General features: G+C 44.3%; 1 protein-coding gene across 1 annotated transcript in view; it reads right to left on the minus strand.

The window, feature by feature from the left end:
• The window catches only part of TUT7 (terminal uridylyl transferase 7), a 115,706-nt gene extending 103,296 nt beyond the window's left edge, over nt 1–12,410 (minus strand). The window contains exons 1-2 of the mRNA XM_077299541.1: nt 12,277–12,410; nt 2,335–2,816 (exon numbers count right to left, since the gene is read on the minus strand). Coding sequence (XP_077155656.1) covers nt 2,335–2,791 — 457 coding nt within the window. The 5' untranslated portion in view covers nt 2,792–2,816; nt 12,277–12,410. The remainder of the gene's footprint in view (nt 1–2,334; nt 2,817–12,276) is intronic.
• Nucleotides 12,411–13,376: the final 966 nt, after the last annotated feature.

A 13,376-nucleotide genomic window follows, 5' to 3' on the forward strand; every position in this document is an offset into this window, starting at 1 on the left:
AATGGTGAAGGTTCTTTGCAAGTTTGAGGCTGCATTTCAGCAAAATTAATAGGGGGATTTGAACAGAATTAATGTTCTCAATGCTGGCAAATTCAGGCAGATACGTCTGCAATACCATCAGGCAAGCGTATCAATGACTCCCACTGTATACTACAGCAGGACACTGACAAACAGTTACTCGTATATACTTCTACTCGTGTATAAGCTGAGTTTTTCAGCACATTGTTTTGTGCTGGAAACTACCCCCTCAGCTTATATACCAGTCATTGTCCAGAAAGACAGTTGGGGGCGGGGGAGCAGCGGGTTACAGGAGGCAGGAGCTGGCGGCTGCACCTGAACCTGTGCCCACTGCTAAAGAGAAATATTCACTGCACTGGCAATGAATATTCATTTCTCTTATAGCACGCAGTTACAGCAACCGGCTTCCAGTAGCTGCTGGGCTATAACGTGTCCCGGCTCATTAAGGTAATTAATATTATTCACCCCTCTCCACTCCCATAGGCGTGGAGAGAGGTCAATGTTCGTTACCTTAATGAGCAGGGACACGTGATCGCTCGGCTGCAGGATCTGCTGGCACCGGAAGATGCTGTGAGGGCACGCAGGGAAGCCAAGTAGTATTTTTATTTTTATGCTTCTCATAGTTGCTATGCAGAACAGGATGGGGGGGGGGGGGGGGGGGAAGATCAGGAGTCACACAGCCCAGGATGAGGGGGGGGGGGTACAATGCATACCCGGCTCATGCGCGAGTGGTTACGTTTTCCCACTTTTTTGTGGCAAAATTAGGTGCCTCGGCTTATACGAGAGTATATACACGGTAATTCTTAATGACATTATGTTCAGCGTAAATAAGAACAAGGCTTCCTGAAAAGTGATGACACGGACCACAGAGCCGAGCTTTGTTAACTTTACATTTTATTAACCCCTTCATGACCTTGGGATTTTTCGTTTTCCGCTCCCCTCCTTCCCAGAGCCATAACTTTTTTATTTTTCCGTCAATATGGCCATCTGAGTGCTTATTTTTTACATGCCTAGCTGGCATTCTTAATGATACCATTTCGGTGCAGATACATTCTTTTGATCGCCCGTTATTGCATTTTAATGCAATGTCGCGGCGACCCAAAAAAAAGTAATTCTGGCGTTTCAAATTTTTTTCTCGCTACGCCGTTAAGCGATCAGGTTAATGCTTTCTTTCTATAGATCGGGCGATTCTGAAAGCGGCAGTACCAAATATGTGTAGGTTTGATTTTTTTTATTGATTTATTTTGAATGGGGCGAAAGGGGGGGTGATTTAAACTTATATTTTTTTTCACATTTTTTTTTTCACTTTTTTTTTTTAACTTTTGCCATGCTTCAATAGCCTCCATAGGAGGCTAGAAGCTGGCACAACCCGATCGCCTCTGCTACATAGCAGCAATCATCAGATCGCTGCTATGCAGCAGAAATGCAGGTGTGCTATGAGCGCCGACCACAGGGTGGCGCTCACAGCCACTGGGGGTCAGTAACCATAGAGGTCTCAAGGACCTCTATGGTTACTATACAGAAGCATCGCTGACCCCCGATCATGTGACGGGGTCAGCGATGCGCTCATTTCCGGCCACCCGGCCGGAAGCGCCGGTTAAATGCCGCTGTCAGAGTTTGACAGCGGCATTTAACTAGTTAATAGCAGCAGGTGAATCGCGATTTCACCCACCGCTATTGCGGGCACATGTCAGCTGTTCAAAACAGCTGACATGTCCCGGCTTTGATGCGGGCTCAAAGCCGGAGCCCGCATCAAAGCGGGGATTCTGACATCCCGTCTGAGGTCAGAAAGGGGTTAAAGGGCATCTGTAAATAGGGGTCAACACTACTGGTAATTATCCCCTTCAATTAAAAAATTCCTGGACGCAGATTCTCAAGATAATCAGTTTCCATTCCACAGATCTTAAACACTTTCATATAAGTGAGCATTCCTTTCCACATTCCACATCATAGATATTTTATTCAGCTTCCTATGACCTATATACCCATATAGACTGGTTGATTCCACTGAAAGATGAGGATTATGACAATATTTTTTTTATGTGGCACTCTAGAAAGCCCATGTCCTCTATGCATGCAAAGTTGGCTGCGGATCACCCGTGGACACTGAAATGCATCACAACTTTCAAGACAGCAGAATGTCAACTTCTTGCATTTCCGCAACAGAAATTTTGCCAAATTATACGGTGCCATCAAGAGAAATGGCACCCCCCAGTTGCCTGTGCAAGTGGCTTTAAAGCCACTTGTAGAATCATCAAGTGATATTAGCATTATTTTCCATACACAGTAAGCCTTCATATAAATAAATTCATCTACCAGAAGCTCCAGGATGTTCCTCAGACAAATGTACAAGTTCTTTGTGCGTTTGACGTCTTCCTGCAGGATTCCGTCTATCCCCACCGTCCTGCCATTTGGTGGAATCCCCCGATTCATTGGTTGAATTGTTCCTTGATCTGTTTGAATTCTGTGTCTGGCGATCTCTCCAGTTATCAGAGTCACTTCTCTGCTCTTCTGCAGACCATCGTTTAACAATGTCCTTGGGATTTGTGCCTGCTCGCCCACCAGGACTAAAAATTTTTCCAAAGTTCTGATGTGGCCCATTACGAGATCTGTTGCCATAAATGACTGGGATGGCCTTTGGCTTGGGAGAATCTCTTTCTAATTTCTTTCCTTGGTTTTCGTGACCCAAATATGACGGATTCTTAGGACTTCTTTTAAAATCATCTTCATCTTTTAACACCTTTGCTCTGACTTGATTGGCAGCATCTCCCATTTTTACAAGTTCAGAGAAATCTCATCTAGAAAGAAAAAAAAAAAATTATGTGAAGCTGTTTCTTATATTACTTTATCATATAACCCAACAGCTATTTGCCCCTGTGACTACTGAATGTGAGAAAGGTAAGACTGAAAATTGCATGAACAATAAAATTTGAGAAGAATAAATATAAATTCACTTGGTAATTTCTGGAAAGTGGTAAATACCATTTGAGCACTGCCATCTAGAGGTGGGGAGATCAAAGATTTCAATAAAGTACTGTATTTTTCGGACTATAAGACGCACCGGACCATAAGACGCACCCCAAATTTGGGGTGAAAATTGCAGAAAAAAAGATTTTTTTATAAGATGGGGGTCCGTCTTATTGTCCGAATTTACAGTATCTTACCCGAGGGCTGGCGGTGGCAGAGCAGGGTCACAGGAGGGATGGTGTCGGTGCGGGTAAGCCTGCATTACGACTAAGGCGCACCCCCTATTTTCCCCCTTTTTTTTTTTTTTTTTTTGGGGGGGGGAGTTGCATCTTGTAGTTCGAAAAATACGGTAAATGAATGAGACTACAAGAGAAAATGAATGGTAACACACAACACCCAACATGTTAGATCCAAACACTAGCCTTCACTCCGCACTGAAAGTTAGGTCCCAAAAAACAAAACATCACAATACTGTATGTATCCTGTATTTTCAGAAGTATTTAATGGTGGTGAAAAGTTGACCGGCATAAATTTTAATTTACACCAAATTTGATGCTTCAGTATTTTTAGATCTTTTTGTTTCTTTGATTACCAAGTACACAAGTTTTTACAATTTACTGACAAGATAATGTTTATGCAAAGACTTAATATTTACATGTATGCATTAAGTAGTAGAAATGCAGCACTCACCCGTGTCCTTTAAATAAGGAAAGGACATTCAAAAGGATACGGGCGAGTGCTGCATTTCTACTCTACTGGTTATAATGACACAAGTTGCATATGGATCGCTATACATACGAATACAGTGGGTACGGAAAGTATTCAGACCCCTTTAAATTTTTCACTGTTTCATTGCAGCCATTTGGCAAATTCAAAAAAGTTCATTTTTTCTCATTAATGTACACTCTGCACCCCATCTTGACTGAATAAAAACAACAAAACAAAAACAAACAAATGTAGTAATTTTTGCAAATGTATCTAAAAAGAAAAACTGAAATATCACATGGTAATGGGTATTCAGACCCTTTGCTCACTATTGAGTAGAAGCACCTTTTGATCTAGTACAGCCATGAGTTTTCTTGGAAATTATGCAACAGGTTTTTCACCCCTGGATTTGGGGATCCTCTGCCATTTTTCCTTGAGATCCTCTCCAGTTTCATCAGGTTGGATGGTGAACGTTAGTGGACAGCCATTTTCAGGTCTCTGCAGAGATGCTCAATTGGGTTTATATCAGGGCTCTGACTGGGCCAGTCAAGAATGGACACAGTTGTTCTGAAGCCACTCCTTTGTTATTTTACCTGTGTGCTTAGGGTCACTTGTTGGAAGGTGAACCTTCGGCCAAGTCTGAGGTCCAGAGCACTCTGGAAGAGGTTTTTATCCAGGATATCTCTGTACTTGGCCGCATTCATGTTTCTTTCAATAACAACCAGTCGTCCTGTCCCTGCATCTGAAAAACAACCCCATAGCATGATGCTGCCACCACCATGTTTCACTGTTGGGATTGTATTGGGCAGATGAACAGTGCCTGGTTTTCTCCACACATACCGCTTATCACCAAAAAGGTCCATCTTCGTCTCAGACCAGAGAATCTTTTTTCCTCAGTCTGGGAGTCCTTAAAGGGAACCTGTCACCTGAATTTGGCGGGACCAGTTTTGGGTCATATGGGCGGGGTTTTTGGGTGTTTGATTCACCCTTTCCTTACCCGCTGGCTGCATGCTGGCCGCAATATTGGATTGAAGTTCATTCTCTGTCCTCCGGAGTACACGCCAGCGCAAGGCAATAGAGGATGGCGCAAAATTTTATAAAAGCGATTTCAGCATTCCTAGGGATACTAAGCATAAGGGCCACCTTCACAGACTGCAGCCTTAGTGCTGGTGAAGGTGGCTCTTAACTTAATAGGCCCTTGGGGGGGGGGGGGGGGGGGGAGACACATTTTCCCTTTCAATACGAGTGTGAGCAAAGGGTCTGAATACTTCTGACCGTGTGATATTTCAGTTTTTCTTTAATAAATCTGCAAAAACTGCTACATTTCTTTTTTTCAGGCAAGATGGGGTGCAGAGTACATTAATGTGAAAAACAGGAACTTTTTTGCATTTACCAAATGGCTGCAATGAAAGCGTGAAAAATTTAAAGGGGTCTGAATACTTTCTGTACCCACTGTAGTTGCAGACAAAAGTTGGTCCCTCTTTACGTACTCCATATCTGGTTTACCTTTCATTCAAGGATGTAAGCTACATGCTAGACTGACAGCCCATTTTTAACGCCCCCTGAGAAAGCAACACGCAAAACAAGTGTTGGGGGGGGGGGGGGATATCTCTGCCAACGTGCAGACAGGACACAGACAATGGGTTACTTCCTACAAATACACTCTTACTAAGGGTACTGTCACACAGTCACACTTTGGACGCTACGACGGCACGATCCGTGACATCGCAGCGTCGTATGAGTATCGCTCCAGCGTCGTAGACTGCGGTCACACGTTGCAATCACGGCGCTGGAGCGATGCCGAAGTCCCCGGGTAACCAGGGTAAACATCGGGTTACTAAGCGCAGGGCCGCGCTTAGTAACCCGATGTTTACCCTGGTTACCAGCGTAAACGTAAAAAAAAAAACCGTACATACTTACATTCCGGTGTCTGTCCCCCGGCGTTCTGCTTCTCTCCACTGTGTAAGCAGCATAGCCGGAAAGCACAGCGGTGACGTCACCGCTGTGCTCGCTTTCCGGCTGGCAGGCGCTCACAGTGCAGAGAAGCGGAGACGCCGGAGGACAGACACCGGAATGTAAGTATGTACGGTTTGTTTTTTTTTACTTTTACGCTGGTAACCAGGGTAAACATCGGGTTACTAAGCGCGGCCCTGCGCTTAGTTACCCGATGTTTACCCTGGTTACAAGCGAACGCATCGCTGGATCGCTGTCACACACAACGATCCAGCGATGTTAGCGGGTGATCAAGCGACGAAAGAAAGTTCCAAACGATCTGCTACGACGTACGATTCTCAGCAGGATCCCTGATCGCTGCTGCGTGTCAGACACTGCGATATCGTATGGATATCGCTGGAACGTCACGGATCGTACGGTCGTAGCGATCAAAGTGTGACTGTGTGACAGTACCCTAAAAGTATCTTTACTTGGCATAGACTGTAACCATGAACGATATCTTAGAAACATTGGTCTTCGTTGGATATGCATCTCTAATATGAATAGGTATTGTGTTTTATTTGACCTTAACATTTGATACAAATCAATCCTTATGATATTAATCTAATTGTGTCCCAACCCTTGACCCTTTAATCTTGGGAATATAACACCTCCAAGATGGTGCTGCCAGTGCCTGCAAGGAGGCATATATATTTTTTCATTTGATATATATATAATTATGTAAAATAGGTGCCGGGTCAGTGAGGGATCAGTGACTTGTCAGAAGCCATACAGATGAATAGCCAAGCAGAGCGCCACAAACTTCCAGAACGAAGTGCAGAAGTCTTGAAAGGTGATTGTTCTAATTGTACTTCAGTAACCGTAGTAACATTTGACTAAATGATCTCAAAACAATGAAACTGCAAACTAATAATTTGCACAGCCAAAACTCAAATGCATTTTTTTTTTTTGGGGGGGGGGGGGGGTGTGTGGGGGGGGGGTTGTCCCAAACTGTGGCTTGTGAGCCACATGTGACAGAGGGGCCCATGATATGTGGCTAGTAGCTGTCTGCCAGCTCGGAGCATTAGGGTATGTGCACACATCAGGATTTCTTGCAGAAATTTTCCTGACAAAAATCGGACATTTCTGCCAGAAATCCGCATGCGTTTTTTTCGCTTTTTTTTCGCGGTTTTGACGCATTTTTCCAAATGCATAGAATAGCGGGAAAAACGCAGAAAATCCACAAAATTAATGAACATGCTGCTTTTTTTTACCGCGATGCGTTTTTTTTTTTCGCGGAAAAAACGCACCATGTGCACAAAACATGCAGAATGCATTCTAACTGATAGGATGCATAATGTATGCATTTTTAATGAGTTTTTATAGCGTTTTTATCGCGAAAAAACCTGAACGTGTGCACATATCCTTAGCACAAGGTCTCCAGATTTGTGAGTAGACTAGCAGATGTGGATACCTATATGCTGGCCTTGGAGGGGTACGTTGATTTAAAAAAAAAAAAAAAAAAAAAAGAGTTGTGATGCCACTAAACCTCTTTTGATGATCAGGAGGATTAGGCTATGTGCACACTTTGCGTGTGACCTCTGCGGGTTCTCCCGCAGCGGATTTGATAAATCTGCAGGGCAAACCCGCTGCGGTTATCCCTGCAGATTTATCGCGGTTTGTTCCACGGTTTCCGCTGCGGGTTTCCGCCTATACTATTGATGCTGCATATGCAGCAATATGCAGCATCAATAGTAATGTTAAAAATAATAAAAATTGGCTATACTCACCCTCTGACGTCGCGATCTCCTCGGCGCTGCACTCGGCGGTCTGGTTCCAAAGATGCTGTGCCGAGAAGGACCTTCGTGATGTTACGGTCATGTGACCGCGGCGTCATCACGGTCAAGTGACCGTGACGTCACCGCAGGTCCTGTTCGCACAGCAACTGAGACCGGGGACGGCCGCGTGCAGTGCTGAGAGGTGAGTATAGCATATTTTATTTTAATTTTTTTTTTTTTTTTTACACTATTTATGCTTCCCAGGGCCTGGAGGAGAGTCTCCTCTCCTCCACCCCAGGTAGCAACCGCACATTATCCGCTTACTTCCCGCAACGTGGGTACAGCCCCATGCATGAAGTAAGCGGATCAATGCATTCCTATGGGTGCAGAATCGCAGCGATTCTGCACAAAGAAGTGACATGCTGCGGGTTGTAAACCGCTGCGTTTCTGTGCGGTTTTTCCCGCAGCATGTGCACTGCGGTTTGCGGTTTCCATAGGGTTTACATGTTAATGTAAACGCTATGGAAACTGCTGCGGAGCCGCAGCATCAAAATCGCCGCGGATCCGCGGTAAAAACCGCGAAGTGTGAACATGGCCTTAGGCTCCACTCACCAAAAAGCGGTCTCTTTTGGATGCCAAACAGATTCCTATTAAAAAGGGGTACTCCCATCTCCAAGATCATATCCAGAAATGTAGTAGGTGAAATATTAGCAAATACCTCCAGTTAGAAATTTAGTATAGTTTTTTTCTGATTCACTATGTTGCTTACTCCATGTGCAGGCTTTGCAGCAACTTCGGGATCGATAGTTACGACCACTAGCAACTAGCTACCTGTCACTGTCAGTGGCCGTCACTATCAGTGGCCATAACCATGGCTCTGCCAATGTGCCATGGCTCCCTCAAACCAGTGCAGCAAAATCTGAACTCCAATATGGCGCTCTTTCCCCTTCTGACCTTTGCACTGTGCCTCAAAAGTAGTTCTCAGCCACATATAGGGTATCTGAACTAAAGAGAAATTGCACAAGTTTTGGGGTCGACTTGTCTTAACCTCGTGAAAATAAAACGTTTGTGGCCAAAATAACTTGTGTGAATTTTTTTTTTTTTTTTTTTTTTTTTTTTTACGGCTCTACATTCTAAACATCTGTTTAGCACCTGGGGGGGGGGGGTTCAAGGTGCTCACCACACATCTAGATACATTCATTGAAGGGTCTAGTTTCCAAAACGCAGACACCACTGTTTAGGCACATCAGGGGCTCGCCAAACGCAACATGACATTCGCAGACAATTCCATCAAAGTCTGTATTCCAAAATTTCACTCCATCCTTTCTAAGGTCTGCTGGGCCCCCAAACAGTTGTTTTCCCCGCCACATATGGTTTATCTGTGTACTCAGGAGAAATTGCACAACAAATTTTGAGGTCCATTTTCTCCTGTTACCCTTACAAAAAAGAAAAAAAAAAAAAAAAAATTGAGGCCAATATAACGTATCAATTGTGTGTGTTTAGACACATCAGTGGCTCTCCAAACGCAACATGGTGTCTGCTAATTATTCCACCAAAGTTTATATTCAAAAAGTCAAACGGCGCTCCTTCCTTTCAGAGCTCTACCATGTGCCCAAAAACTGGTCGTCCCCTACGTATGGGGTATCAGCATGCTCAGAAGAAATTGCACAACAAATTTTGGGGTTCATTTTATCCTATTACCATTGTGAAAATAAAAAATTGGGGTCTGAAATAAAGTTTCTGTGAAAAAAAAGTTACATTTTTTCCTTCCATATTCCACTAATTCTTGTGAAGCACATAAAGGGTTAATAAACTTCTCAAATCTGGTTTTGAACACCTTGCGGGGTGCAGTGTTTAGAGTTGTCACGTTTGGGTATTATCTGTCACATAGGTCCCTCAAAGTCAATTCAAATGTGATTTGGTCCTTATAAGATTGGTTTTGCAAAATGTTGGAAAAATTAGAAGTTGCTGGTCAACTTAACTCTTCCAACTACAAAAGTGTCAAAAATTGTGCTGATGTACAGTAGACATGTGGGAATTATTGTTTAATTATTTTGTGCGACTTACCCTCTGATTTAAGGGCATAAAAAAATAAGTTTGAAAATTGCAAAAAAAAAAATTTACATTTGGCAATTTTTTTTTTCATAAATAAATGCAAGTCCTACCAAAGAAATTTAACCACCTTCATGAAGTACAATATGTTATGGGAAAACAATCCCAGAATCAATGGGATCCGTTGATGTGTTCCAGAGTTATAACCTCATAATGTGACAGTGGTCAGAATTGTAAGATTTGGTGAGAACAGGCATCAGAGGGGTAACAGGGTTAAAGAGCATCTTTGCTAGATTTAGAAGCTTCAACTGAGTACCTTCTCCAATTGGTGTAGCTCCACTGGTTCTGGAACAGTTCCTTTTTCTGCACTGCCTCAGGTGCAGAGTTATGCACCATGATAATATAGATGGAAATTTTCCATTCAACCAACTAGATGTGTACCACAGAACTGTGGTCGCTGGAGTGTTGATTTTTCTTTTTCTCCTTTGAGTATACCACGGAACCTCTCTGCAGGAGTTTGGCTAGCATCAGGTGGTTGAACGAAAAATTTCCTACTTTATTTCCAGGGGGGCATAACTTTGGAACAGAGGTGCAGAAGGTGAAGGAAAAAAAAAACAAAAAAACAAAAACAAAACACCAACTGTTCCAGAAGCAGGACCAATTGGAGGAGGAGCTCTGTTAAAACACCTTTCATTAGGATTATCAAAGTCCCTGCCCCCACAAAAGACTGAATTGACAACTGGAAATCTGAGGTCTTGACGAGATTGAACAGCTCTGATACTTCCATGTGCAATGGAGCCATCATGAGTGGTCTGGCATTGCCATCACTACATTGTGATAGGCACTTCAGAGCCCTAGTTGCACAATCAGTAAGGGTATGAGCATACATAGTTGAAAGCTCTGCGGATTTTTCTGCACCCATTTTGAGAAATCCGCAGGAAAAAGCACTGCGTTTTACCTGCGAATTTACTGCGGATTCCTATTACAGAGCAGGTGTAAACCGCGGCGCAATCTGCACAAAGAATGAACATGCTGAGGAATAAACAACGCTACGTTTCCGTGCGGTTTTTTTCAGCAGCATGTGCACTGCGGATTTTGTTTTCCATAGGTTTACATGGTACTGTAAACTCATGGAAAACAGCTGTGAATCCACAGCGTCAAAACCGCTGCGGATCCACAGCAAAATCCGCAACGTGTGCACATAGCCTAAGGGTTCTGCCAGTGGCTAGGCTGAAGAGAGAGAAAAAAAACACACACACACACACACACACACACACACACACACACACACGTTTGCCAACTAAAAGGACAAACCCATTTTCTATACAATAGTCACAAGCCAATCACATTTATAATGTAGGCTGCCCCAGTGCTCGTGTCAGGCATTTGTTAGGAGGTTGGGATATGCATGCACCTCTAAGGGTATATGCACACGATGCGGAAAATGCTGCGGATCCACAGCAGTTTCCCATGAGTTTATATTACAATGTAAATGTATGGGAAACAAAACGGTGTGCACATGCTGCGGAAAAAAACGCACAGAAACGCAGCAGGTTTACATTCCGCAGCATGTCACTTTCTGCGGATTCCACAACAGTTTTACAGCTGCTCCTATGAAACCGCAGAAAATCCACGATAAATCTGCAGCAAAAACGCAGCGTTTTTGCCCTGCAGATTTATCAAATCTGCTGCGGAAAAATCCGCAGTGGACCAGAATACGTGTGCACATAGCCTAACAGCCCAGTCTGTGGGATGTGGTCAGTATTGCAGCTCAGCTCAATTAAAGCAAATGGGGCCAAGTGAAGATGTAGGTCTCTTTACTAACGAACTATACATAAAAATTTGAAAACTGCATCACACCCAAAAGGTGAACGTAGCCTTCTAATTATAATTTTAATACTGTAAATTTGTTACTACTGTTGGGCCATTTATGAAGAAGTCAGAAATCTTCACCTACAGATTGCACAGCCATGGAGGAAAAAAAAAAGTCAAAACAAAGTCCCTCAACATTGTGCAGTGTTATTTCATAAGATAAGGAAGTCTGGAATCTCTGCTGCTCCATTCTTGCTTATTCTCTGCATAGTGACTCACTGTTCATATAACCGGTTTACTAGATCGGTCTATCTGTACTAGGAAAACAATCACTATGGGACAGTGCACCCCATAGGAAACCAATTACCAAAAAGCCACCATCTTCACTCACTCAAACACATGGGTATGTTCAAAACAATCCAAAATACTTTAAATAAAGTGGCCAGTCAAGTTAATTAAAAGTAAAAAGAAAAACCACAAGAGCCATACCAGGTGGAAACATGGAGGAAGAGCAGCAGAAGACAGACATTGCTGCCCGTGTGCGGCTGACAGATGGGTACAGACAAGAGGGGCGGCCATGCTATGTAGAATCAATGGGTCAGAGCGAGGTCACACTGCCTCACATATGGCTTTTCCAGGGGGTCTTCCTCCACCAGGCCAGGTGCCATTTGTCTCAATGCCTTAGTGCTGCTTTTAATAAACTTGTGCAGTGATCATCCTCCAATATTTGGGCTTCCCCTGAGGCATTGTGTGACAGTGGGCAGCCAGGGTGCCTGGTCCTGCGGGGGTAGGCGCTGGGCATGTACAGAGGGCGCTGGCACACACAGGGCAGGGGTACCCATGAGGTGAGCAGCCTGTCACACTGCCCCTCACAGGGGACCCCCACCGGTCTCCCTTCACCGCCGCTGACTGCAGGAGGCACAGTGCACACAACACAGCTCCCTACAGAGAAACAGACGGCCAAGCAGCAGAGGAAGGCAAAACAAAGCGCCCCCCGCTGCCCACCACTGACCGAGTCACTCCTCCGCGCGCTCCCCGTGCAGCCGTTCACCAGCCCTATTGGCCCGCCACTGCCTCCCGGCTTTTATTTGCCACTCTCCATCGTGCAGTTCGGCTCTTTCCACCCGGAAGTAAGCAATCACTGACACCGGAAGAGATTGTCAGTATCAAAAATACATCCTCCGCGTCTTTCCGCTGCGGCTTTGCGCATGTCCGTTCGTCTGCTGTACTGCGCATGCCCGATACTCGCTCTGGCTGCAGTTCGTCAGTGCGCCAGAAGGGGGTCATAGCGAGCTGCTCTAACGGTTTTAGCAGCGCGACTACTGTGGGCAGCGGCATTGTGACTGCCGTGGATCGTGTCATGCGGAAGAGACAATGCTGAGGAAAGCAAATAATTGTGTAGTGAGAGAGTGACTGTATAATGGATGTATATAACACCGAGCCTACAGCTGTGTGTGAGGCAGCGTTCCCACCTGGAGTCTTTGGTGGTTTTGTTTTGCTACTTATTTTTGTCGCGGAAACAAAATGCAAATCCTCCGCACGTCATTTTCTCTTGTGGTAAATATTCATTTTATGTGCAGATTTTCCCCATAGTCGTGAATGAGATGAGAACATTCTGCAGCTAAAAAATTATGGAACTTTATCCTAAGTCATGTGGCAAGGCTCTTTTAAAGCGAACCTGTCACCCCGTTTTTTCAGTATGAGATAAAAATACCGTTAAATAGGGCCTGAGCTGTGCTGGACAATAGTGTATTTTGTGTACCCTGATTCCCCACCTATGCTGCCGAAATACCTTACCAAAGTCGCCATTTTCGCCTGTCAATCAAGGTGGTCTGGTCAGATGGACGTGGTGAAGTCGCTTCTTCTCCCCCAGATCTTGCTTATCTTTCCGTTGGTGTCGTAGTGGTTTGCGCATGCCCAACAGCGGAATGCACTTTGTTTTCGATTCTGGCATGGGAAAAATCTCTCTCTCGTAAAGAAAGCCGGATCCAGCTAAAAAACGGATCCGGTGCATCAGTTTTTTACACTTTACGCCGGATCCGTTTTTTTGTAAATTTGCCAGATTTAGCCTGAAACCAAAAACCTGATGTGTGAAACTAGCCTAAGGGTTAT

The sequence above is a fragment of the Ranitomeya variabilis genome, chromosome 1 (assembly GCF_051348905.1).
Source record: "Ranitomeya variabilis isolate aRanVar5 chromosome 1, aRanVar5.hap1, whole genome shotgun sequence".
NCBI classification, from domain to species: domain Eukaryota; kingdom Metazoa; phylum Chordata; class Amphibia; order Anura; family Dendrobatidae; genus Ranitomeya; species Ranitomeya variabilis.